At 37.6% G+C, this 27,159-nt stretch overlaps 1 protein-coding gene across 23 annotated transcripts in view; it reads left to right on the forward strand.

Annotated features, from left to right (window-relative positions):
- Window positions 1–27,159, forward strand: part of LOC306889427 (protocadherin gamma-C5-like) — a gene marked incomplete at its 5' end in the record, with an annotated part of 109,381 nt that overhangs the window by 58,526 nt on the left and 23,696 nt on the right. For 2 of the 23 annotated variants that reach the window (XM_079448353.1, XM_079448337.1), the window contains one exon: window positions 2,726–5,113. The exons of 13 other annotated variants lie outside the window; for them this stretch is intronic. In XM_079448353.1, the coding sequence (XP_079304479.1) occupies window positions 2,726–5,113 (2,388 nt within the window). Of the gene's footprint in view, window positions 1–2,725; window positions 5,114–8,035; window positions 10,634–17,666; window positions 20,254–20,861; window positions 23,458–24,183; window positions 26,803–27,159 lie in introns of those variants that run through there. 8 more of the 23 variants (XM_079448341.1, XM_079448328.1, XM_079448334.1 and 5 more) reach the window with 7 other exon arrangements.

Here is a 27,159-nt window from a genome sequence, read left to right on the forward strand (position 1 = left end):
TTAAAAGTGTCTCATCAAACTTTATTAATATGTTTTTGAGCGCTTGTGACAGTTTTGGGGGATATTTTGTTGTGTTGTTTTTCTTTTTTTGTCAACCAGTTTTGACTATTTTTTCTGAGTTCCCATGCAGTTCACCTGTGTTCATTTACTTAGTCACTCTCTTGCGTTAGTATTTACAGACTCTGTTCTCTCTTTGGTCCTTTATAAAAGTTGAATTATCATTTGTGTTGTGCTACGCTTGCTCCTGTTGTTTATTGGATTAGGCCTTCAAAATGCGCTTCTTAGGGTACAGCAACATGTGAAAGGGCTTGTATCCAAAACACCATGTTCTCCCTTTAATTGACCCCTTAGCCTTTCACTCCTGTTGCATGTGACCACCTCACAATATTGGTTTAGAAGTCGTAGCTTTAAGAGCGAGTTACTTCAATAATTATTACAAGTGTTTTTTGTAGTAGAAGATCAATATAGTGTATTTGTGACTTAAAGAACGTTAAAGCAAGAGATAAACAGAGTAAACAATTTCACGAGTTCGCCCTCGCCGATAAACAGCTCCTTGTTGGGATAGATGGTTAAGGAACCCAGAACAAGTTTTTATGTTAGTTTGGATATCCAGATGGAGTCTTATCGCGTTACAGTTGACATACAAGACACAAGTGACAACAGCCCTGCATTTCAGAAAGCTGAAGATGGAAGCAAAAACGTCCAGATGATACTTAATTCTCCTTTAGACAGAGAAAAAGAAAAACATAATTATTTAATTCTGACTGCTTTCGATGGTGGAATATCGCAAATATCTGCAACTACAGATAAATGTTTTTTTATTGATGTAAACAAAAATGCGCCTGTGTTAAGCCAATTGTTTTACAAAACATAGGTTATTGAAAAGGCTGTTAAAGGCACGGTCGTGACAACAGTTAGCGCGACAGACGCTGACGAGTCGAGTAACAATATACAGTATTATTTTGAGCACGCTACATCTACAGTAATATCTTTGTTCTCAATAGATGCAGATTCTGGTGAGGTAAAAGTCATAGCTTACATGGATTACGAAAACACAAGCAATTCAAAGTCAAAGCTAAAGATAATGGTGGTTTGACTGACTGAAGTGAGATAGTTATTGATGTCATTTAAATGATACCAAAAATTACAATAATGTAATTTTTCAGTGCAGTGTCTGAAGATGCACTTGGCACCTGGCACTGTTATAGCAATGTTGAATGTCGACATTTACATTAGCACACAATTGTGTACAATTGAATATAATATTCCTTGAATCGTACAGCATCCAGAAAAAATTAAAATGATATTTGATCATAGTCTTCGAATTGAACCCTGTATACTGTTGACCCCCTTAACCAACCATGTCAATAAACCTGTCCCTAACTTTAGCCATATCATACTCAATAACAATAACAATAACAAAAGCTTTCAATTTACATTATACAATGATCTGTTAATCATAAGGTAATGTTTAATAAGTGTATTAGTAAATATTAATAAACACATTATCTTACGTTTCTAGCTATTTGAATATATATACTTTAAGAATTATATTATGTTTGTTAATTATTTATTAATAAACGTTTTACCTTTTACATTAATTTTGTACATTTATTTATCAAAATGCCCATTTTAATATGTAATATGTGATAATTTACCGACCATCATATTCCAAACCCTCCTGACTTTCTTTCCCCAGCAGAGCTCAAGAGAAAAAGTTTAGCTATTTGATTAGTGTTTTTGTATGTAAATGAATGTTGACTTGAGTTAATCATACATTTTGTAATATTGGTTTAAATATGGCCAGCATTAAACAGTAATAAACCATGCATGCTAGTGCAGTTAAAATATGGCTTTTGTTGGTTTTGATAATATTTTACTGTCTACAGTTTGTCATTATTCTTATTGGTTGAAATAACTGATTAAACATGAGTATTTGAAGACAATGCATATAAAAGACAATATAATTGTGACATTTAATGCTTTGCCTTAGCTTTTAGTTATATATTATATAACTAAACACATAAACTATTTATTTCATTTGGGTTCATTTGTCTTTCTTTTATCATATTAACCAATTTGTAAAATGAGTATTTGTGCTGGTCAATTATAACAATAGTAAAATGAAACTGCTATTGACCTTTGTGAGAATTTGGTGGGGCTGAGGGGACGCTGTTTGAGTGGCTCCTCTCCTAACAGATATTGTCTCACTCCAAACTGTTTATAACACTTGAGAGCCCTGGTCATAGTAATGTAGTTAAGTCTTACCACAGATATTCGAGCATTTCCTCTCTTTCCTGGCGCTTATACAATAAAAGTAATTAATATATATACCAAATATGTTATTACTGTAGTTTTAAAGCATTCCATCTCTGCTAAGGTCTTTGCGCAATTGTAAGGTGTGTTTACCTCCTGTATATTTTTCAATTCGTTGTTATGTTCCCCCCAGTGATCAATGTGCAGTGACAGTGCTATTTTTCGACTCTAAGTGCCGCTGTCCAACCTTTGTAGACATTTTCTTGCGTTCTCTCTCAACAAAGGCTAAAGCAAAGGCATAATTTAGACAACATAAACGGCAACACTGGATGCTACCTAACAGACCGAAAATCGCTTTCTATTTCCTGATTTTGTTGCGTATAGAAATGAGCATTTAGACTTAACCACCATCTTATATACATCATTCATTTTGCTTAGGATGCCACTGCTCAATCTTTGTTTACCAAAAATGGAGTCGGGAGGAAAAGGCTGGCGGTATTGTTGGCTATTCTATACAGTATGTGCGCTTTTTGCGGCTGAAGTGACTGGACAGATTCGTTATTCTATACCTGAGGAAATGTCTGTTGGCTCGATTGTTGGAAATATCGCCTCGGATCTTGGACTTGAAACGAAACGACTGATTTCAGGAAAAGCGCGTGTGTTCAGCGCGGAGAGCAGTGAGTACATTGGACTCGACAATGAGAACGGCCATCTGGTTATAAAGAATAAAATAGACAGAGAGGAATTATGTGGAGAGATATCAGCCTGTAGTGTCAGTTTTAATGTTATTTTGGATAACCCGATGGAGCTTTATCGTGTGACAGTTGACATACAAGACATCAATGACAACAGTCCTGCGTTTCCGAAATCTAAAATTGAAAAAAACATCAGTGAATTAGCGGTACCCGGTGCGCGCTTTCCATTAGAGAGCGCAATAGATCCAGATGTGGGTGTGAATACACTACAGAAATATACTCTTCACCCCACCGATCATTTTAAACTGAATGTCCAGAGCGGTGCTAGTGGTAACAAACATGTTGAGATGATACTTCATTCTCCATTAGACAGAGAAAAAGAAAAACATCATCACTTAATTTTAACAGCTTTCGATGGTGGAAAACCACAAAGGTCCGCAACTGTACAGATAAATATTGTCGTTATTGATGGCAATGACAATGCGCCCGTGTTTAGTCAATCGTCTTACATAGCATCAGTTGTCGAAAATGCTGCTAAAGGTTCAGTCGTGACAACAGTAAGTGCGACAGATGCTGACGAGTCGAGTCACACTATACAGTATTATTTTGAGCACGCGACCTCCACAGTCAAATCTTTTTTCTCTATAGATGTGGATACTGGTGAAGTTAAAGTCATAGGTGACATAGATTATGAAAAACACAAGCAGTTTACATTTAAAATTAAAGCTAAAGATCACGGAGATTTAACTGACTCTAGTGAGATTATTATTGATGTTCTTGATGTTAATGATAATAAACCAAAAATTACACTGATGTCTGTTTCAACTGCAATATCTGAAGATGCAGCACCTGGCACTGTTATAGCAATGTTAAATGTTCAAGATCTAGACTCCGGTGATAACAGTAAGATTTCATGCTCTATTGATCTTAACTCTCCATTTAAAATTGTCTCGTCCTTGACTAATCATTACAATCTGGTGACAGACTCAGAATTAGACAGGGAACACATAGCAGAGTATAATATCACTATAACTGTTGTCGATGGAGGTAACCCACCACTTTCAAGTAAAGAGATTTTGAAACTGAAGATGTCCGATGTGAATGATCACGCACCTCAATTTCAGCAGGAATCATATAATGCTTTTACATCTGAAAATAACCCACTATCTACAACTATACTATCTGTCAAAGCAGAGGACATGGACTGGGGGAAAAATGCCAAAATTTCATATTTTCTAATTGATGGAGATTTAAATGGATCACCACTGACATCTTACATTTCTATAAATTCAGAGACTGGTGTGATCTATGCAGAAAAATCATTTGATTATGAACAAATGAAATCTTTTAAAATCAAAGTAAAAGCTCAAGATGGGGGTTCACCACCTTTATCCAACAATGTGACTCTTAACATCTTCATTCAAGATCAGAATGATAACGCTCCTCAGGTTCTGTATCCTGTACAAACTGGTGGTTCTGTGGTGGCTGAGATTGTGCCTCGTTCTGCAGATGTTGGTTATCTGGTCACTAAAGTTGTAGCTGTTGATGTGGACTCTGGACAGAATGCCTGGCTCTCCTATAAACTACAGAAAGCTACAGACAGAGCGCTGTTTGAAGTGGGTTTACAGAATGGAGAAATAAGAACTGTGCGACAAGTGACTGATAAAGATGCTGTCAAACAAAAACTCACTGTTGTTGTGGAGGATAACGGACAGCCCTCACGCTCAGCTGTCGTCACCATTAATGTGGCAGTTGCTGATAATTTTCCTGAAGTGCTTTCAGAATTCACAGACTCTACACACGACAAGGAATATAACAACGATCTGACTTTTTATTTGATTTTGGCTCTTGCTGTAGTGTCACTGCTCTTTATAGTCTCAATTATTGCAATAATTTCAGTCAAAATCTACAGATGGAGGCAGAATAAGTTGTTTTATAAATCTGGAGCAAATCTACCTGTGATTCCATATTACCCACCAGTTTATGCGGATGGCACATTACAGCAAGTGTATAATTATGAAATGTGCGGGACCACTGACTCAAGGATGAGTGATGTGAAGTTTGTCAGACCCTACAGTCAGAACACACTGGTGAGCCAAAGCCGTTTGGGGACAGTTCAGAGAGAAAAGAAGGAACATGATAGTCATGACCTACATTCAGAGGTGAGACCTAACAATGTCACCATGTTTGAACACATTTAAAAACATCTCATATGGCTCTATTGAGACTCTTTGTAGTTTTGTCACAAAACATCCACTACCATACTCTCCCTCTCTCTCTCTCTCTCTCTCTCTCTCTCTTTGATTTGAGTACCATGTGACATAAGTCAATGCGTACATTTAGAAACCGACAGTATGGATGGCTTCTATATTAATAATAAACTGCTTGCTCTTTTGTGATAGAAACTCTAGTGTATCTTTATCTTTCACAAAATGATAAAGAAGAAGGGGCTCTCTGATGGAGACAAATGTTAGTTCATTATTATAATTTTTTTTAACTTTTTAGCCAGTTTTTAAGTACAAAATGTCATATCATTTGATACCAATACTATGTAATGGACTGTACAATAACATATTAACATTGTAGTCTTAAGAACAACTGATAAAAAACGTTATATTAAATAATAACGAAAAAATAAAAAAACATGTTATATTACCATGAAAATAAAGTGAGGTGTAAAAGTATCAGGTGTAGAACAAAAGTGATGATGACAGAGTGAAGCACCATAGGAGAGAGAGAAAGGAGTAAAGAAAGAGAGACAAGACAAGATGATGTGCACTAAAAAGTACTGTCCGTGGTGCTGAAGAATTACCAGTCATGTTTATAAATTAGTATGTGCTAGCATCGCTAATAGGCTATTCATGTTTTAACGTCTTTTATGATGAGGTCTGTGCACGCAATAACGCGAAGTATTCGAACATTAGGTGACATGGCATCTTACACACAGATGCCATTGGCAAATGCCAATTTGTTTAGTGGCACATCAGTTTTCCCTTGTGGTGGGCAGTGGTCTGGACAATTGCGAACAGGACGCATGTTGTAACACCTCCGGGAGAGACCCCACTATGCTATGTAGGCTATCTATACCGACTCATGGGGACATAATTATTACATTATGAAGATTTCGTTTGGTGTATTAAGTCGACTAGGTTACGTGAAGAAAACGAATTACTGAAGAATGAGACAATCATGTCGCTTATTAACACAAAGAAATTTACGATTGGTCTAATAATACGCCCAGTTTCAAAGTTGGTATAGCTGACTTTAAAGCTTGTGTTTGAAAGCAGTATGTAATTCAATCTCTCTCTGTCGTTACGCTTTGTATCTTACAGTACAATTGCATTGGAACCTGATATTCGCAAGTATGGTAAGAGGCGTTACATTTCCGTCAAACGATTGCAGTATTCGACCAAATCACTACACACTGGTTAACATGGCTAATCATAGCACACCTCGCTTTTAGAGCGATGAGTTTTGTAACTCTGCGCTTCAGGGAGACGGGGCAAAGAGGAAATTCAACATGCAAAGTATAAGGGAAATACAGAGTTTTGGAACCTTAAATCATGTATACACATTGCATTACATCTAAAACAAAATATATTATTCGTTTTAGTAATATCATGCCCCCTTTAATGCATTTGCGCGCAAAAACAATAATAAATCCAACTCGCTTCCATCCGGCAACCTGACATCCATCTAGCGCTGGACTATGCAAACTGAAAGATGTGCGTCTCATCGAAAATAATCCTATCGTTTCATGCATGACGGAGGGCAACATGTCGTATTATACATAGACAGGTATTAAAGGTTTGGTCATGTCGTTTATTGAAGCAAATGTACACTTATAAAACACGCAACAGCGTTAGATGTATGTATGTGAGTATTTTACATTCTGCGCATAATATTCACCTTGTTACAAATTATCATCAATAAATGTCCTTTTTATATTATTATAGATGTATTATATCAAATGCTTCATTGACAGTTTTAACACTAAACATATTGTTTACGTTATTTTTATATTATTAGCTGGAAGTGAACCGGTGTTCAGCTTGGTTTCGCCTGCCCCGAACTGATGAATTAACAATAATAATAGAATATAATAATAGCGTCGGCACTTCATACGTTCTTAATCCTTTTTGGTTTTCCCACATTTTATGTAAACCAAGTTGTCAATTGAAATGTAAAGATTACAATAGTATCATTCTCATGCCACTAATGTCATTAGAGGTGTACCTACCCAAATAGTGACACTCCTTTGATCAGAGTTGATTCTTGAGGTCTTCTTGAAGGTTCTTGAAGTCTCACTCCCGCTCCCATACAATAATGTTATATAAATTGAAATATAAGGATTATTAAATCAATTAAATATTAAATTAATAAAAAATTGGCAACGTTGGTAAATTGGCAAAAAAAATGGTACGTGCATTACATACATGTAACCTTTATTAAATTACTTCTAAATACATGCAGAGTATTTAGAGTAAATAATAATTTAAAGTAGCCTACAGAAACAATGTATCCGCTGTTTTACACAAGCAATCACGTTGAAGAAGATTTTTAAAGTCAGCAACTCATTTTATCAAGCATTAGGAGTGTTGTCGGATAATTATAACCGACAATATCGTCGTCTGATAAAGAGCCTAGTGTGCTCGAAACGTCACGCGCCATGCGAAAGTCTTTTAAATAGCTTTTTGATATTTTTGGAGCTTTGTTGTGCCGACATTATATACAATTCTTTTGTCACAGTAATATCACAATCATGTTGTCCCCAACGCGTTCTACGGTAGATCACACCCTGGAACATGCGTCCTGTTCGCGTTTGTACAGTCCACCAGCCGTACCAGTAACCGTTATCACAGTGCCTTGGGAACATTCCACTGGAAACCAGATGTACCACCGGACATGTCACTTAGGACGGTGAAATGTGCCAATGGCCTCAGTGCATAAAGTGCCATGTCACTCTGAGTTAATACCGGTGCTGTGCTTTTTTATTTAAATACTTCCTACATTTAGTTAAATAAGTTGCTATCCTGCAGTGCTATATTTTGACTCTAAGTGCCGCTGTTCAACCTTATATCCTTATTGTGGGGCTGTTCTCCATTTCTTTGACAAAAACCTATCTCACTCACAAAATAGCCAACAGACAACATAAACGGCGATACTGGATGCTACAAAACAGACCGACAAATTGCTTTTCAAAGACCGTTGCTTTGTTAATCCACATAAACGACCTTCTTTATCATCATATTTTGCTTTGGATGCATCAGATACATTTATTGTTTGTCGAAATGGAGTCGGGAGGAAAAGGCTGTTTGTATGGTTGGCTATTCAATACAGTATGTGCGCTTTCTTTATTTGCGGCTGAAGTGACCGGACAGATTCGTTATTCTATACCTGAGGAAATGTCTGTGGGCTCGATTGTTGGAAATATCGCATCGGATCTTGGACTTGAAACGAAACGACTGATTTCAGGAAAAGCGCGTGTGTTCAGCGCGGAGAGCAGTGAGTACATTGGACTCGACAATGAGAACGGCCATCTGGTTATAAAGAATAAAATAGACAGAGAGGAATTATGTGGAGAGATATCAGCCTGTAGTTTCAGTTTTGATGTTATTTTGGATAACCCGATTGAGCTTTATCGTGTGACAGTTGACATACAAGACATCAATGACAACAGTCCTGCGTTTCAGAAATCAAAAATCGAACTAGAAATCAGTGAATTAGCGCTGCCTGGTGCGCGCTTTCCATTAGAGAGCGCAATAGATCCAGATGTGGGTGTGAATACACTACAGAAATATACTCTTCACCCCACCGATCGTTTTAAATTGAATGTTCAGAATGCTGAAGATGGAAGTAAAAACGTCGAGATGATACTTCATTCTCCATTAGACAGAGAAAAAGAAAAACATCATAATTTAATTCTGACTGCTTTTGATGGTGGAAAACCACAAAGATCAGCAACTGTGCAGATAAATATTATTATTATTGATGGCAATGACAATGCGCCCGTGTTTAGTCAATCGTCTTACAAAGCATCGGTTATTGAAAATGCTGTTAAAGGTACAGTCGTGACAACAGTAAGTGCGACAGATGCTGACGAGTCGAGTCACAATATACAGTATTATTTTGAGCACGCTACATCTACAGTTAAATCTTTGTTCTCAATATATGCGGATTCTGGTGAGGTAAAAGTCATGGGTGACATAGATTACGAAAAACACAAGCAATTCAAAATCAAAGTCAAAGCTAAAGATAACGGTGGTTTGACTGACTCAAGTGAGATAGTTATTGATGTGATAGATGTAAATGATAATATACCAAAAATGACAATAATGTCATTTTCAGGTGCAGTGTCTGAAGATGCAGCACCTGGCACTGTTATAGCAATGTTAAATGTTCAAGATCTAGACTCCGGTGATAACAGTAAGATTTCATGCTCTATTGATCTAAACTCTCCATTTAAAATCGTCTCCACATTGACTAATTATTACAATCTGGTGACAGACTCAGAATTAGACAGGGAACAGGCATCAGAGTATAATATCACTATAACTGCTGTTGATGGAGGTAACCCACCTCTTTCAAGTAAAGAGATTTTGAAACTAAAGATATCTGATGTTAATGATTTTGCACCTCAGTTTGAGCAGGAATCATATAATGCTTTTATAGCTGAAAATAACCCACCATCTGCAACTATACTATCTGTCAAAGCAGAGGACATGGACTGGGGGCAAAATGCCAAAATTTCATATTTTCTAATTGATGGAGATTTAAATGGATCACCACTTTCATCTTACATTTCTATAAATTCAGAGACTGGTGTGATCTATGCAGAAAAATCATTTGATTATGAACAAATGAAATCTTTTCAAATAAAAGTGAAAGCTCAAGATGGGGGCTCACCACCTTTATCCAACAATGTGACTCTTAACATCTTCATTCAAGATCAGAATGACAACGCTCCTCAGGTTCTGTATCCTGTACAAACTGGTGGTTCTGTGGTGGCTGAGATTGTGTCTCGTTCAGCAGATGTTGGTTATCTGGTCACTAAAGTTGTAGCTGTTGATGTGGACTCTGGACAGAATGCCTGGCTCTCCTATAAACTACAGAAAGCTACAGACAGAGCGCTGTTTGAAGTGGGTTTACAGAATGGAGAAATAAGAACTGTGCGACAAGTGACTGATAAAGATGCTGTCAAACAAAAACTCACTGTTGTTGTGGAGGATAATGGACAGCCCTCACGCTCAGCTGTCGTCACCATTAATGTGGCAGTTGCTGATAATTTTCCTGAAGTGCTTTCAGAATTCACAGACTCTACACACGACAAGGAATATAACAACGATCTGACTTTTTATTTGATTTTGGCTCTTGCTGTAGTGTCGCTGCTCTTTATAGTCTCAATTATTGCAATAATTTCAGTGAAAATCTACAGATGGAGGCAGAATAAGCTGTTTTATAAATCTGGGGGAAATCTACCTGTCATTCCATATTACCCACCAGTTTATGCGGATGGCACATTACAGCAAGTGTATAATTATGAAATGTGCGGGACCACTGACTCAAGGATGAGTGATGTGAAGTTTGTCAGACCCTACAGTCAAAACACACTGGTGAGCCAAAGCCGTTTGGGGACAGTTCAGAGGGAAAAACAGGAAGGGAATGATGACTTGACTTTAGAGGTGAGACAGTCTTTTATAAGTTTGTGGCACCAGCAAAAGTTTGCCAAAAGCTTATTTGCGTTTTGACAGACTTCTTTTTCATTGTATTACAGGTGTGTATACAATTGTGTTTTATTGTTTTGCTTACAAGAGATGTGAACCACTTCTCTTCTATATATTGCAGTATTGACACATGATGCACCAGGGTACACCCACACACACAGAGAGAAACAAAGAGAGAGATGTTGAAAAAATGCTGTCATCATTTACACACCCTCGAGTTCAAATCTGTATAAAGGATTTTCTTCTGATGAACAAAGAGAAAGATACAATGGTAGTCAATAGTGCCCCAGAACAGTTTCCTGTCCTAAATTCTTCAAAATATATTATTTCATGTTCAACAGAACTTAAAAAATGATGAAGTCATTTTTCTTACTTTGGGAATCAATGGGGGCAAATCTGTTTGATTATACGCATTCTTCCAAATATCTTTCTCTGTGTCCATCAGAATAAAGACATTTATACAGATTTGAAACAACTCGAATTTTCATTTCTGTGTAAACTATCCCTTTAACTTGATAACGTGATTTAATCAAAGACTGTAAAAGGCTTGTCTAGTGAATTTAATTTAGAATTACAATTTTCACTGTAATTAGTTTTTAAAAGTTATGTATTTTGTGTGCTGGAGTATGGAAGCAAATAAGAGACATAATGTTTTGAAATTTAATAGCCAATGAATACTTGAGTTTGAATTATTTTACTTTGGAAACCTTGTATCTGAATTTATTTGTTTCGAATTTACCTCTATGAAATTTAAATATGAAAATTCTTGATTTCCATTTTAAAAACTGGAATTTAATGCTCACAAATTCAGATACAAAACAAAATCAACTTACAGAATTTCAGATAAAATACATTCAGGTTGATCAAATTCGATTGCTCTTATTCAGATCTAAAATTTCAAGTTAATATTTTTCAAAGAAAACATTCGACTGCTCAAATTCAGATCGAAAAATTCAAGTTAAATATTCAAACGGTAACATCCGGGCTACCCAGGATAGGAAAAACAGTTGAGCCCAGAGCCCGTCTGCAATTGAACCGCACCATTGAACCGAACCATTGAACCGAACAATTGAACCGAACCAATGAACCGAACCATTGAACCGAACAATTGAACCGAACAATTGAACCGAACCAATGAACCGACGTCGGGCGGCCTATCAGAGAACGTCAACCTGACTGTCTGTCATGATCCAAGAAGAGGCAAAGTCACGTATATTAAACCTGTAAAGAAGATGACTTCTTACGACAAGCCGTTTTGACATAAAAACCTTGGGTTTGACTATCCATAAAATATATTTTAGATAGTTTTAAATGTATTTCGACGAGTCATAATTGTAATTTCACTAGTCAAATTGATAATTAGAGATATCTGCATTTATAATTGCGCTAGTAAGAAATATTATTCGAGATATCTGTAAATATGTTTTGACCAGTCAAAACTCTATTTTAGATATCTGTAATGACCTCATAGATATCTAAAATTATCGCGTCACAAATACGCAAAGTATTTAAAGATATCTCTAATTCAGTTTCGACTAGTCACAATTATATTTTAAGATATCTGAATCGTGCCTGCTCCTAGTCGAATCTGCTGTTGTGTGATGTGAGACTTAATCTCCTCAGCTCCTCCCTCACGCCAAAACCAAAAGCGCAACGGCTAATGCTATCACCTTGGCTTCATCGGAACACAGCAAAGGAGACAACAGGCTAGTTTTTTAAAAACGGATGTCAATGGGTTTTGTTCGCTTTTACGCTTTCTCTTAAAGACCCTTCGATCTAACTAAAATAAGGGTTTCTTATCTATGCCAGAGCCCCTCCTTATACCTAGTGCTAACGGCTAACAACAGTAGACAGCGTTTGTAACTTGTCAAGGAGAGAAAAGAACTGAATGAAGTACTTAAGGGATTATTAAATCATATATGGAGGCAGTCATGTATGCATAGCGCTGAGATTTTAATTGCAGTCATATTACAAAGCAGACCAAACAATGTGTAATATTCAATAAAGACAAAGATCAGCAAACTGCTCGTTTTGTTGTAATTTATTTTTTATATATTTTTTGAATAGACATGAGTGAAAAACATTGCAATTATATACCAAAACGTGAAAAAGTACAAATAAGCACGTGAAAGACAAGAATGTTGCATATATGGCACTTCAATCATGACCTGCTGGCACTGAGATCCGAATCAGCAAATTTCTGATCACAAGTCCAACGCTCTAACCACTAGGCCACAGACACCTATACAGATGTCTCGTTCTCGCTTCTCAGGGAACCGAGGTTACGAAAGTAACCGGAGAAGTTTTCCTGCTGGCTATAACGTGTTGCCTAGCTGACTTACCTACATAGAGAGACGAGTCACACAACAAACCATAGCTAACAGTTATGTGTTCCAAAAAATAATCAGCAACAACATACTTTTGTTCTGTCGAGTCTGATTGTACATAAACAGCAAACTACCGGATCGCCTTCGTTTTCCCTAGAAGTCATCTTCTTTACAGGTTTAATATACGTGACTTTGCCTCTTCTTGGATCATGAGTCATGACAGACAGTCAGGTTGACGTGCTCTGATAGGCCGCCCGACGTCGGTGCGGTTCAATTGCAGACGGGCTCTGGGCTCAACTGTTTTTCCTATCCTGGGTAGCCCGGATGTTACCATGTGAATATTTAACTTGAATTTTTCGATCTGAATTTGAGCAGTCGAATTAGACATATGTTTTCTTTGAAAAATATTAACTTGAAATTTTAGATCTGAATAAGAGCAATCGAATTTGATCAACCTGAATGTATTTTATCTGAAATTCTGTAAGTTGATTTTGTTTTGTATCTGAATTTGTGAGCATTAAATTCCAGTTTTTAAAATGAAAAATCAAGAATTTTCATATTTAAATTTCATAGAGGTAAATTCGAAACAAATAAATTCAGATACAAGGTTTCCAAAGTAAAATAATTCAAACTCAAGTATTCATTGGCTGTTAAATTTCAAAACATTATGTCTCTTATTCGCTTCCATACTGGAGTATATAAACTTAAAGCAAGTCATTTTGTTCACTGATGCGTAATTTTGTCAGAAGAGTAAACGTTAGCCAATATTAATACTTTTGGTGCTTTTTGTACATCCTCTTCAAACGATCTTGCACAGCCTAAGGTCAATGCTCTGAGTCAGCTAGTTTAATGTCTGCATTAAGAGGAAATTTCCATGTATTTGGGATTGTTTGACTGTCAAGTATTTTACTGCACAATGTTGTTTAGATGGTATTTGGACTAATAAATACAATTCTTGTATGTTCTTTAATGTAAACACCACAGTGCTCCCTTTGATATACTGGCATTGTCATTTAAAGAAATTGTTCACTCAAAGAAACACTTAAACATTTTGTCAAAATGTTGTGGGTGATTTAAAACATTAGAGCAACAAAAAGTACATAAAGGTAAATAATCTTCCTCGCTAGCTCTCTCCTTCATGTGTGTGTTCTGATCTAGTTTGTTTTGCCTTTTCTTGTTTAGTGTTGAATGCAATTTTGTGTCTGGCAAAGTAATTTTTAATATCTATGTGGGGCTCAGCAGTATATAAAGTGACTGTTTTCGTTGGTTTAGTTGTTCTGCAATTTATCATTTACATACAGTATACAGAATTCTTTGACTTTTATCCAGTTTACAGTGTATTCAAGCAATATATTTCTGCACTATATTCCCTGGAAAATAACCAATATTGCAGTATGTAAAATAAGTAAATCAACATGTAAATCCACACAGCAATGTTTGCACATGTTGTTTACATACTGTTTGTGGACATGCACACACACACACACATATAGACATATACTAGATACAAAGACAGCATGGCCGTTTTACAAAACACAGAGAGAAAGGGATGTTCTATTTGGCTTCTGAACACTGTATCTTGTGTCTCCTAAAGCTGATTTGAAACTACACAGTTAGCTCTGATGCACAGACACCCCTGCATTAACTGGTACATTTGAACGTTTCCTTTTAACCAAAAGAGTCATGCAGATAAAGAACAGTATGATTGTACAGCTGCATAATTATACACATAACACAGCTATGTGTGAGATCAGGATTAGATTCAAATAGGGAGTGGCATCTCTGCAAATATCTAAAACTTAATTCAGCACCAAATGTGTGTCACAATTAACACTAATCCGTTCTGCGCAGCCCACTGCTCAAAATGCTGTTATGTTTTAGGAAACACCAAGAGCACTTGTTAAGCATCACTTTCTGTAATATTTACAGCATTTCAAACTTAATTAATTCAACTTTATTTTCTAATTGCTTATTGTTTTTAATAGCTGATTATTTAAAGCTTTAAAATTGTATCAATAGTTCTCCAGTAACGACTAATGGGGCAGACATTTCGTCTAGCTTTTTTGGTCATGGTGATGCTGTTCCTTTATAATAAAATATTATCTTATTTGTAAAATCTCTAACAACAACATAGAGATAACTGCACAAGGCCTAGGAGTCGATTTGAATCATGAAGATAGAATCACAGGGTGATGTTTTGAGTGCAGCTCTGAGCTGTGCTAGTGTTGGGCAGAATGCTGACTCTCAGGCGGGGGGGGGATTTCTCTCTGCAGTGAGATTCTTTGTCCTATATTTGCCTTCTCAATCCTGTGTCTGTGCACACCTACCAGGGCTGGACTGCATGCAAATGCTGATAAACAGACCTTGAATTGTGCCAACAAATGCAGTGTTTGATTTCAACACTTATTTTCTGTATATATTTATAGACTTAAAATGTTACAATTGCTGCCTAAATGTTCAAATGCAGTGCTTCACAATAAATGTTATTTTTCTCTTTTGACTTTTTCCCTTGGACAGCTTGAACACAGCCCACTCCACCTACAGATATATAGATATAGATGTCTATACACTCTCTCCTTCTGTAACACACACTACTCCCTTGACAACACGTGTTTCTATGACAACAGGCAGTGTCACAGACTATTCCATTTTCATGTTAGAGGGGTGGGATGCTTGCACATTTAATAATGGGGGGATTTAGTAGATATGCTCTCCTGCTTCTCCCATGCTCCCTCTTGTGCTGAGTGAAGGTGTCGACATTATAAGTGTTGTTCTCTCAAGAAGTTATATATTTTGCACACTTCCAATTGTTAAAAATGTTTTATTGTGATATTTTTATGATTACACATTTGGCAAGATCTATTCTATTCAAAGCAGAAAATATACGACACTTTCCAGCTACCTACTGTCCATCTGCGTTTAGTTTAATTAAAATTATGTTTTGAATAGCGTTGTTAAAAGAAACTTTTGATGACAAATACATTGTAACTGACAATATTTTTTTCTTTTCTTTGTTGGGCACATCCTACCTCTGTTTTTCACGGCTTTCACTAACAAGGTAAGAGCAAACTCTTTTTCTGTATTAAATGCATGTCCCTAATACAAAAGGTCAACATCTCTGACATGTAATGTTTCAGCTGTTGGCTAAGCAAACAGGTTTGTTAATGTATTTATCCGCAAGTAAATCACAATAACACACATACAGATTTTGGATGTACCTGTCTTTTTTATAGAAATCACACTTACTTAATGCATTGTATCTTACACAAAATTATTTCCCTAACATAAACATTTAATAACATTCACTTGAATGTTTTAATTAAATGTATATGGTGAATATGTTAGAATGACTTGCTGTCTATTGTCATTTTTAAACACAACACACATTATATTTTGATGTAAAATATTGTAAGATCCACTGCAAACAGGCTGTGAACAAAAAAGAAAAACAGGCCTCTTGTCACGGACACAACAGAGGATTATCCTGTGGCCAACATTAATTTGTTGGTTAATACTACTGAATACCATTAAATATATATATATATATTTAATATTTTGCAGCAAACCTTAATGAACATTTTAAGGTTCCTAACTATGTGTCTCTAATTGACCATATAAGCATTGTGTGTAAACAAACCTCTTGACTGCGTAGGAATAAGCAGATTTAAATTGCAAATTTCAAGGTAAGTGCTTATGGTGAAGGACATTTCTAGGAATGAGGGATAAAGGATCCCAATATTGTTGCCTGTTTCATTCGACTTCAGAAGACCTGCTATTTTAAGCAAAAACAGTCTGTGTTTTTAAGTAAAAATGTTTCACTGCGAACATGTGAGTGTAGGTGCTGAATCTGGCCGCCTGTGTGGCGCTGTTCACCCGCGTGGTGCTGAAACGCTCAGTTTACTCTGCGGCTGCTCCTCTCACTCCGTATCCTCCGCTCGTGTTGTGTCCTTTGTTGCAAGAGCCATGCAGTATTGCACTTATATATGAGCCTTTGAATAATAATACAACCACTACTGTTATTCAGTTGCCCTTTTTAGAAGCAGTAACATTAATTAATACTGAGAATATTAATTTAATATGTAGGATACATTATCTTAAGCTTCCAGCGTTGCCCCCACCTCTCTCACACAACACTATGCACGTCTCTCCAACACTGCGGGTAGTGCAGCGCTTCTCTGTCACCACATGACGGCACATTCGGCACAATTTCCGAATGGAGACTAAAATGTTTGCCTGAGATGTTTATTAAAATAAGCAGAACAATTATAAAAAATTTATAATAATTATGAAAGCAATAAATATTTAGAGATTATGTTTATAGACAAATATAAGCATCAGAATAAAAAAACTACAATAACAAAATAATAATATCGACAAGCGTACATAATTATAGATTATATTTATAAATTATTATAAACATCCGAATTCCAATAACTGCATTAATAAATTGCGGTCTTTAATAAGCAATCTATTTATATTTTGTTTGCAATATACTTATACTACTAGTACTATTTCATGCACTTTACCTTTGAATCTTTTTGCTTGTTTGCCTACGACCCCTTTAAGACATTCAGAGAACTGGATTGGTTGCAGTGATATGCGCAGGCCACCAATGAGACAGGGATTTTGACAAAGAGATCCACTCCCTCCCCACAGTTGCTCCTTCTGAGCATAGAGAAAGCGTGAATACTCGTTTTTATCAAAGGACCACGCTAAATGGAAATATGTCATCAAAATACTGCTTGGAAATATGTAATGGGTTCCGTTTTTTTGAAATCCTAAGGAAGTTTGGATAAAACGTCAAGAGCCTTGGATGCAGAGATGATGAAATCTATATTCTTTAAGAGGAGAATTTGGTTGTGCTGTGCCTATGTTCTTCTTTTGAGTACAATAGAAGCTCAGATTCGATACACAATCCCAGAGGAGCTACGCGAAGGATCTGTTGTTGGAAATATCGCCAAAGACCTCAGTTTGGATGTAACTAAGATTATAGATCGTAAACTACAAATAGCATCTGAGACTGGTAAGCAGTATTTCATCCTGGATGTCGAAAAAGGTGGTCTTATTGTGAATGAGAGAATTGATAGAGAGGATCTATGTGGATATAATGTCCCATGTGTTTTGCCTCTTCAAGCTGTTTTAGAAAACCCCCTGCAGATGCATAGAGTTGAGATTGAAGTGCAAGATATTAACGACAACACGCCTAATTTTAAATCTAATGAGCGCATTTTGAATATACCGGAATCTATTAATTCGGGTGCTAAATTCCTCTTAGAGAGTGCCGTTGATTCAGACGTACAGTCCAACTCTTTAAAATCATACAGTCTGAGCAATAATGATAATTTTATTTTAAACGTGAAAACGCAAGATGGGGTAAAAATCCCAGAATTAATATTAAAACATTCTCTTGACCGAGAAAAGCAGCCGGTTCATAAATTAATATTAACGGCATCTGATGGAGGGGTTCCAGTGCGCACAGGTACTTGCGAAATTACAGTTTTTGTTTTAGACAATAATGACAATGCTCCTGAATTTGAAAAACCCTTTTATGAGACAACTGTTGATGAAAACGAAACAATTCAAAAAGAAATTTTAAGAGTCAAAGCAATAGATTTGGATGATGCGTTAAACGGAGAGGTAGAGTATTTCTTTGCAGACGAAATTTCAGATACAACATTGTTTGATATTAATCAACAAACGGGAGCCATCACAGTAAAAGGAAAGCTCGACCATGAAAAATCGAACTTATATAAATTTGATATAGTTGCAAAAGACAAAGGAAATCCACAAATGGAGGGCCACTGCAGTGTTAAAGTAAAGGTTAATGATGTAAATGACAACGCACCTGATATAACAATTACATCCCTGTCAAGTCCAATACCTGAAAATTCCCCTAATGGTACAGTAGTGTCATTAATTAGTACAAAAGATGCCGATTTTGGAGAAAACGGGAAAGTGAGGCTTACGCTGACACCCGGACCACCGTTTAGATTGAGCCCCACGATTTCCAATCATTACGCTTTACTTACATATGGTCCCCTAGACAGGGAGTCATATTCCGAGTATAAAGTGGTTTTAAACGCGGCTGATGCCGGCTCGCCATCTCTATCTAGTTGGAAGGTGGTCACAATCGGAATTTCGGACGTAAATGACAACCCTCCAGTGTTCTCGGATAAGTCTTACACAGTTTATGTTAAGGAAAACAGTGGCCATGATTCAATTTTGTGCTCAGTCTCAGCCCATGACCCAGACATGGGTGAAAATGCAAAAATATCGTATTCCATTTTGGACTCTAAAATTCAAGACGTTCCAGTCTCCTCTTATATCTATATAAATTCAGATAACGGTAGTTTATTTAGTATGCAATCGTTTGACTTTGAAAAAATCAAAGTGTTTCAGATTCACGTCCAGGCTAAAGACCATGGCACCCCATCTCTAAGTAGCAATGCTACTGTCCACGTGTTTATTTTGGATAAGAACGATAATGTCCCCGCTGTTATTTACCCATCTATTGTCACGGGGTCTGTTTCGCATCAGAGAATGCCTCGTTCGGCTAAAACGGGACATCTTGTTACTAAAGTAACCGCCGTAGATGCTGATTCAGGCCACAACGCCTGGCTATTCTACAGGATCGCGGAGGCCACAGACGCTTCTCTGTTCAATGTGAATTTACATACTGGAGAGGTGAGGACTAAACGCTCGGTTTCAGAGCAGGATGACCCCTCTCAGAGACTGTTGATAGAGATAAAAGATAATGGAGAGCCAATCCAGTCCACCACCGTCACAGTAGATATATTAATAGAGGACGGGTTTCCCGAGCCCATCTCAGACTATCGTTTGAAAACTACAGAAGACAACAAAAAAAACGGCAAAATAACTTTGTATTTGATCATCTCTTTGGGAACGGTATCCGTTTTTTCTCTGTTGACATTTTTCACGCTGATTGTGAAGTGCGTTAAAAACAGCATGATGAATTCTGGATGCTGCGTACGACGAACTGATTCTGGATACAAAAATCCCAACAGAAACCTTCAGATCCAACTTAACACTGACGGACCCATTAAGTATGTGGAGGTTCTGGGAGGCGAAATGATGTCTCAGAGTCAGTCCTTTGGATCATATCTCTCTCCAATGTCAGAATTCAGTGATCTCACCCTCATTAAGCCCAGCAGCACTGCAACCTTTACAGACACGCTAAACGTGCTTGATGCGTCTTTACCAGACAGCGCGTGGACGTTTGAGAGTCAACAGGTGAGCGCGTGCAATTTTATAGTTTGTATTATTGATGTCAATCTGTGGGTGACATTTCATTTATTTAATTTAAACGTCTTTTTAATTAACATTTTTTAAATAAACGTTGACAATAAATTGACAAAAATACAAGATTAATTATATGGTACAATAAATTCGTTATTAAGTTAATGTACAGTGCCTACATTACTGTACAGTACATTACATTTGAATTTAATATAGCTTATTGCTTACATGTATTTATGTGTATTACATGTATTAAATGTCGCTATGAGTAATAATAAATGAAAGTTTGTGTATAGGTGTTTATAGAAGTTTTATATCAATGTCACTTTGATTCTGGTCTATAAAGCCATCCACATTAAATTCTGCAGCAGCTCTTTGATGTTTTGCAAACTCTCTCTTTCTCTCTCTCTCTCTCTCTCTCTCTCTCGCCTTCTCTCTCTGTGTAAATTGAACATTTGAGAAAATACCCTGTTTCTTTAAACAGAGCCTTACTCTGTTTCTTTAAAACTGATTCTTGCCATGACTGGAGAACGCTCAACCAATAACGCAGCAGAATTGTACAAAGGGATCTACTCCCTCCCCCAGTCCCAATGCAGAAAGCCATAGCGCACAGACGCTTGTAACAGCAACGAATGTAACAGCAAGATAGAATTATAGGAGTCACATTGTAAAATGTTGAGTTCACTTTGTGGCCGATTACGTTCATAAGATGAACGTCAGGATATTAGATTCGGCGGTAACCTCTCGTACGTGGAAATGAGGACTCAAATACAAAGGAAAATATGGTTCTGGCAAGCACTGTTCTGCTTCGCTGTTTTGTGGAGCAATACAGAGGCGCAGCTTCGTTACACAATACCGGAGGAGCTCAAGGAAGGATCTGTTGTTGGGAATGTAGCTAAAGATCTCGGTTTGGAAGTATCGGAGATCTCTAATCGAAAATTAAGGATAGCATCGGAGTCTGGTAAGCAATACTTTAGTCTAAATCTGCGGAATGGCGACCTACTTGTGAATGAAATTATAGACAGGGAGACGTTTTGCGGACAGAGCACGAGTTGTGTGTTACCACTGCAAGTCATAATCGAAGATCCATTACAGTTTTACCGTGTTGAGGTTGACATCCAGGATATAAACGACAACTCTCCAATGTTCCTTTCGGAAATAAATGTTATTGAGGTACCAGAGTCAACGTTGATGGGAGTGAGGTTTCGATTGGAACCTGCGCAGGATCCTGACGCCGGAACAAACTCATTGCGCACATATTCTCTTAATAAAAACGAGCATTTTGTTTTGCAAATAAAAAACGATAAAGATGGCACTAAAGTTCCAGAAATCGTTTTAGAAAAACCTGTCGACAGAGAGAAACAGTCTGTGCACCATCTTATTTTGACAGGTATTGATGGCGGCGATCCCCCGCGTTCAGGTACAACCCAGATAACTATTAAAATTCTTGACGCAAATGATAATGCTCCTATATTTGAACTAGAGTTATATGATATTAAAGTGACGGAGAGCACAGTCCCAGGTACAATAATACTCACTGTTAAAGCAATTGACTCTGATGACGGTGCAAACAGTGAGGTTGAGTATTCATTTGGTGCACATACACCTGAAACAATTCAAAGTTTGTTTGCTATTAATCCAGTAACAGGCGAATTAGTCGTGTATAACCATCTTGACTATGAAATTAGTACCTCATATAAAATTGACATACGTGCTAAAGACAAAGGGCAACTTGCAATGGAGAGTCACTGTAGAATCCAAGTGGCTGTTTTAGATGTTAATGATAACACTCCTGAAATCACCATCACGTCCTCTCCAAAACCCGTTCGAGAAGACGCGCCCACTGGGACTATGGTAGCATTAATAAATGTTAAAGATTTAGATTCGGGAGTCAATGGAAACGTAACACTTGACATGTCAGCAGGCACCCCTTTTAAATTAAAGCCAACGTTTTCAAACCATTACGCACTCGTTACAAACGAGCCTTTAGATCGAGAAGCTTTTCCTACATATCAAATTGAGCTTAAAGCGAAAGACTCTGGAACACCTCAGCTGCTATCGAGCAAACTCATCACAGTTAATATACTAGATGTCAACGATAATCCTCCGGTTTTTTCTGAAACTGTATACTCCGTTTATATGAAAGAAAATAGTGCCCCAGGATCAATATTAGCATCGGTGACGGCATCCGATCTAGATACGGGAGACAATGCCCAAATCGTTTATTCAGTTATTGAGACTAATACTCGAGACATGCCCGTCTCTTCTTACGTATACATGAACTCCGAAAATGGTAGCATATTTAGCATGCACTCTTTTGATTATGAAAAAACGAAGGTGTTTCACATTGTCGTGCATGCCAAAGACAACGGCTCCCCTCCTCTCAGTAGCAACGCCACTGTTCATGTATTTATTCTGGATCAAAATGACAACGCCCCGGCTATCATTTACCCCTCAACAACCATGGGATCTGTCTCTCATCAGAGGATGACCCGTTCTGCTAAAGTCGGACATCTCGTTACTAAGGTAACAGCAGTGGACGCTGACTCGGGCCATAACGCATGGCTTTTCTACCGGCTCGCGGAAGCCACGGATGCTTCTCTGTTTAATGTGAATTTACATACGGGAGAGGTGCGAACTAAGCGCTCTTTTGTAGAGCAGGATGACTCCTCTCAGAGACTGTTAATTGAAGTAAAAGATAATGGAGAGCCAATTCAGTCAACAACAGTGACCGTGGATATAATAATAGAGGAAGGCATTCATGAGCCCATCTCGGATTACCGAATGAAAACTACGGAGAACAACAAGAAAAGTGGTAAAATCACATTATATTTGATCATTTCTTTGGGCACAGTGTCCGTTTTATCGCTGTTGACACTGTTTACATTAATTGTGAAATGCGTTAGAAACAGCCTGGGCAATTCACATTGCTGCTTAAGGCGAACTGATTCTGGATACAAGAATTCCAACAGAAACCTTCAGATCCAGCTCAACACTGATGGACCCATTAAGTATGTAGAAGTTCTTGGAGGCGACATGATGTCTCAGAGTCAGTCCTTTGGATCATATCTCTCTCCTGTGTCAGAATTCAGCGATTTAACCCTGGTTAAACCCAGCAGCACTATAAACTTTACAGACACGCTAAACGTGCTTGATGCGTCATTACCAGACAGCGCGTGGATATTCGAAAGCCAACAGGTGAGCGCGTGCTATTTTGTATCCATTCATAACGGGTGAGCAAATTAAGTATCTTGGTAACTCAGATGAGTTTGTCTCATAACTTTTAACGGTATTCATACACGCTATACATTTCTTTGCTAGCATTGTTTTAGTCCAGACATGTTTGTGGGGTCTCTCTAATCTCACACACCCAGAACTTTTGGTATTCTGTTAATGAGTTTATTGATTTTTATTCGATGTAAAAGATAAGAAAACGTAGCGTAATTCGTTGGGGGTGGCATCTGAGAGCAGGATTTGGAAATAATTTACATTTAGGTATTTGGTAGACGCTTTTATCCAAAGCGACTTACATAGCATTATCCTATACATAGGTATCTGCAATCCCCCTGGGATCGAACCCACAATGTTGGATGTAATTATGGAAGTTGCTAAGCAAAGTCACATTCGTGTGTGTAGCCTGTTTTACTATTTACATTAAATGCAATTTGGGCTCTTTTTATCACATTTAAGTTGCAGTTTATTTATTTTAAAATTATTAATAATGTTTTGCATTACTATTTGTCATCTTAAGAAAGGATAACAGTTTGTTGTTCTTGCTTCACATTTAAAAAATATTTTTTTCTGCTGGGCGTTTTGTTTGGAACTATGCCTTTAAAGCAGCCCTTGTCATGATTGGACAGCGCTCAACCAATACCAGGGCTGACGTGCACAAAGAGATCTACTTCCTCCCCCAGACGGAATGCTGAAATCATAATGCACAGGCTAGAGACAACATGCAGTTCACTTGCAGCAATGTATTACAGTCTAAAACAATTTTGGTGTTTTATGGATTTTAAAATAGTGAATTATTTTTGTCATCGATTACGCACGTAAGATGTATATTGGGACACAGTGCTTAACAACAATCCATCGTGTGTGGAAATGAGGACTCAAATACAAAGGAAATTTATTTTCTGGCAAGCGCTGGTCTGTTTCGCTGTCCTTTGGAGCAATACAGACGCGCAGCTTCGTTTTACAATTCCGGAGGAGCTGAAGGAAGGATCTATTGTTGGAAATGTAGCTAAAGATCTTAGATTGGATGTATCTGAGATATCTGACCGTAAATTGCGGATAGCATCTGAATCCGGTAAGCAGTATTTTAGTCTGAATTTGCGGAATGGTGAGCTACTTGTGAATGAAATTATAGACAGGGAGACGTTATGCGGACAAAGCACGAGTTGTATGTTACCACTACAACTCATAATCGAGGATCCACTACAGTTCTACCGTGTGGAAGTGGACGTCCAGGATATAAATGACAACTCTCCAAGTTTCCTTTCAGATACACATATTATTGATGTATCAGAGTCCACACTAACTGGGGCTAGATTTCGTTTGGAGCCTGCACAAGACCCAGATGTTGGATCAAACTCTCTGCGCACGTATTCTTTAAATAAAAACGATTTCTTTGTCCTAAATGTTAAAAATGACAAAGACGGAACTAAAGTCCCAGAAATTGTTCTACAGAAAGCGGTTGATAGAGAGAAACAGTCAATACATCATTTAATCTTAACAGGTATTGATGGAGGTGATCCAGCAAGATCTGGCACAACCCAAATAACTGTAAGATTGTTAGATGCGAATGATAATGCGCCTACATTTGAACATGATTTGTACGAAATTAAAGTAACAGAGAACTCCGCTCCAGGTACGATTATACAGATAGTTAAAGCAATCGACTTGGATGATGGAGTAAACGGTGAAATTCAGTATGCGTTTGGATCACTCACACCCGAACCAATTAAACATGTATTTTCTATGAATTCAAAAACCGGTGAATTAACTATATTAAGAAGTCTTGACTATGAATTAAGCTCCACGTACAAATTTGACATTCGCGCCAGAGACAAAGGAGCGCCGATTATGGAAGGGCATTGTAGAATCCAGGTGGCTGTTATAGACATAAACGATAATGCACCTGAGATTACTATAGCTTCCTCACCCAAACATGTGCCAGAAGATGCGCCAGCTGGGGATATGATAGCGTTAATAAATATTAAAGATTTGGATTCAGGGCTAAATGGAAACGTAACCCTTGCCATATCGCCTGGTACTCCTTTTAAATTAAAGCCTACATTTTCAAACCATTACGCACTGGTCACCGATGCCCAGTTGGATCGAGAAAAGTACCCTTTGTATCATATTGAACTTATAGCGTCAGACTCTGGAACACCTTCACTTGTATCTAGTAAACATATTACAGTTAATATATTAGATGTCAATGATAACCCTCCTGTTTTTTCTGAACCCGTGTATTCCGTTTACATAATAGAGAACAACGCCCCAGGATCGATTCTAGCATCGGTGACAGCGTCAGATTTAGACATGGGAGAAAATGGCAAAATTGTCTATTCAGTTCTCGATACTAAAGCTCGAGACGTACTCGTCTCTTCTTATGTATACATAAACTCAGAAAATGGCAGCATATTTAGCATGCACTCTTTTGACTACGAGAAAATGAAGGTGTTTGAAATTGTCGTGCAAGCCAAAGACAATGGCTCCCCGCCTCTCCACAGCAACGCCACTGTCCGTGTGTTTATTCTGGATCAGAACGACAATGTCCCTGCTGTCATTTACCCCTCTACAATCACAGGGTCTGTCTCCCACCAGAGGATGCCCCGTTCTGCTAAAACGGGACATCTCGTTACCAAGATAACAGCAGTGGACGCTGATTCGGGCCACAATGCCTGGCTATTTTACAGGATCGCAGAAGGAACGGACGCATCTCTGTTTAATGTGAATTTACAAACGGGAGAGGTGCGGACTAAACGTTCGGTTTCAGAACAGGATGACTCCTCTCAGAGGCTAGTGATTGAGATAAAGGATAATGGAGACCCGGTGAAATCGGTGACTGTCACAGTGGATATAATTATAGAGGATGCGTTTCCTGAAACTATAAAAGACTTTCGTGAAAAAAGCACAGAAACCAATACGAAGAATGGTAAAATCACGTTATACTTGATTATTTCTTTGGCCGCTGTGTCACTTATGGTTTTTATGACTTTTTCCATCTTAATAATAAAATGCGCACGCAGCAATAGTGGCAGCTCGAGTTGCTGTATCCGAACCGCAGATTCTGGATACAAAAGTAGCAACAGAAACCTTCAGATCCAACTCAACACTGACGGTCCCATTAAGTATGTGGAGGTTTTGGGAGGCGACATGATGTCTCAGAGTCAATCCTTCGGTTCCTATCTCTCTCCAATGTCAGAATTCAGTGACTTTACGCTTGTTAAACCCTGCAGCACTACAAACTTTACAGACACGCTAAATGTGCTTGATGCGTCATTACCAGACAGCGCGTGGACGTTTGAAAGCCAACAGGTGAGCGCGTGACTTTGTGTATTTGTTCAATGGATGATGTTTTGATTGGATTTTGTATACACTTGGTATATTAGCGCAAATAATTATGTTTGTGTTTGAGAAAAATTAGAAAACGTCGACACCCACTGGTCGATTTCAGCACCACATGCCTGGACAGCGTGACTCAATAGGGCACTAAATGAAAAGTGTATTTTCATTGCACCACTGAAACGTCATTATATCTTGATATTGCGCTTCAGTTCGGAACATTCAGTAAAACTTTGTCAATTCTTGAATATAATTACTAGTAATTAACATATATACATATATATATATATTTAAATATGAAACAAAATTAGTATTAAAACAATTATAATA

The sequence above is a fragment of the Barbatula barbatula genome (genome assembly GCF_947034865.1).
Source record: "Barbatula barbatula genome assembly, chromosome: 24".
NCBI lineage: Eukaryota > Metazoa > Chordata > Actinopteri > Cypriniformes > Nemacheilidae > Barbatula > Barbatula barbatula.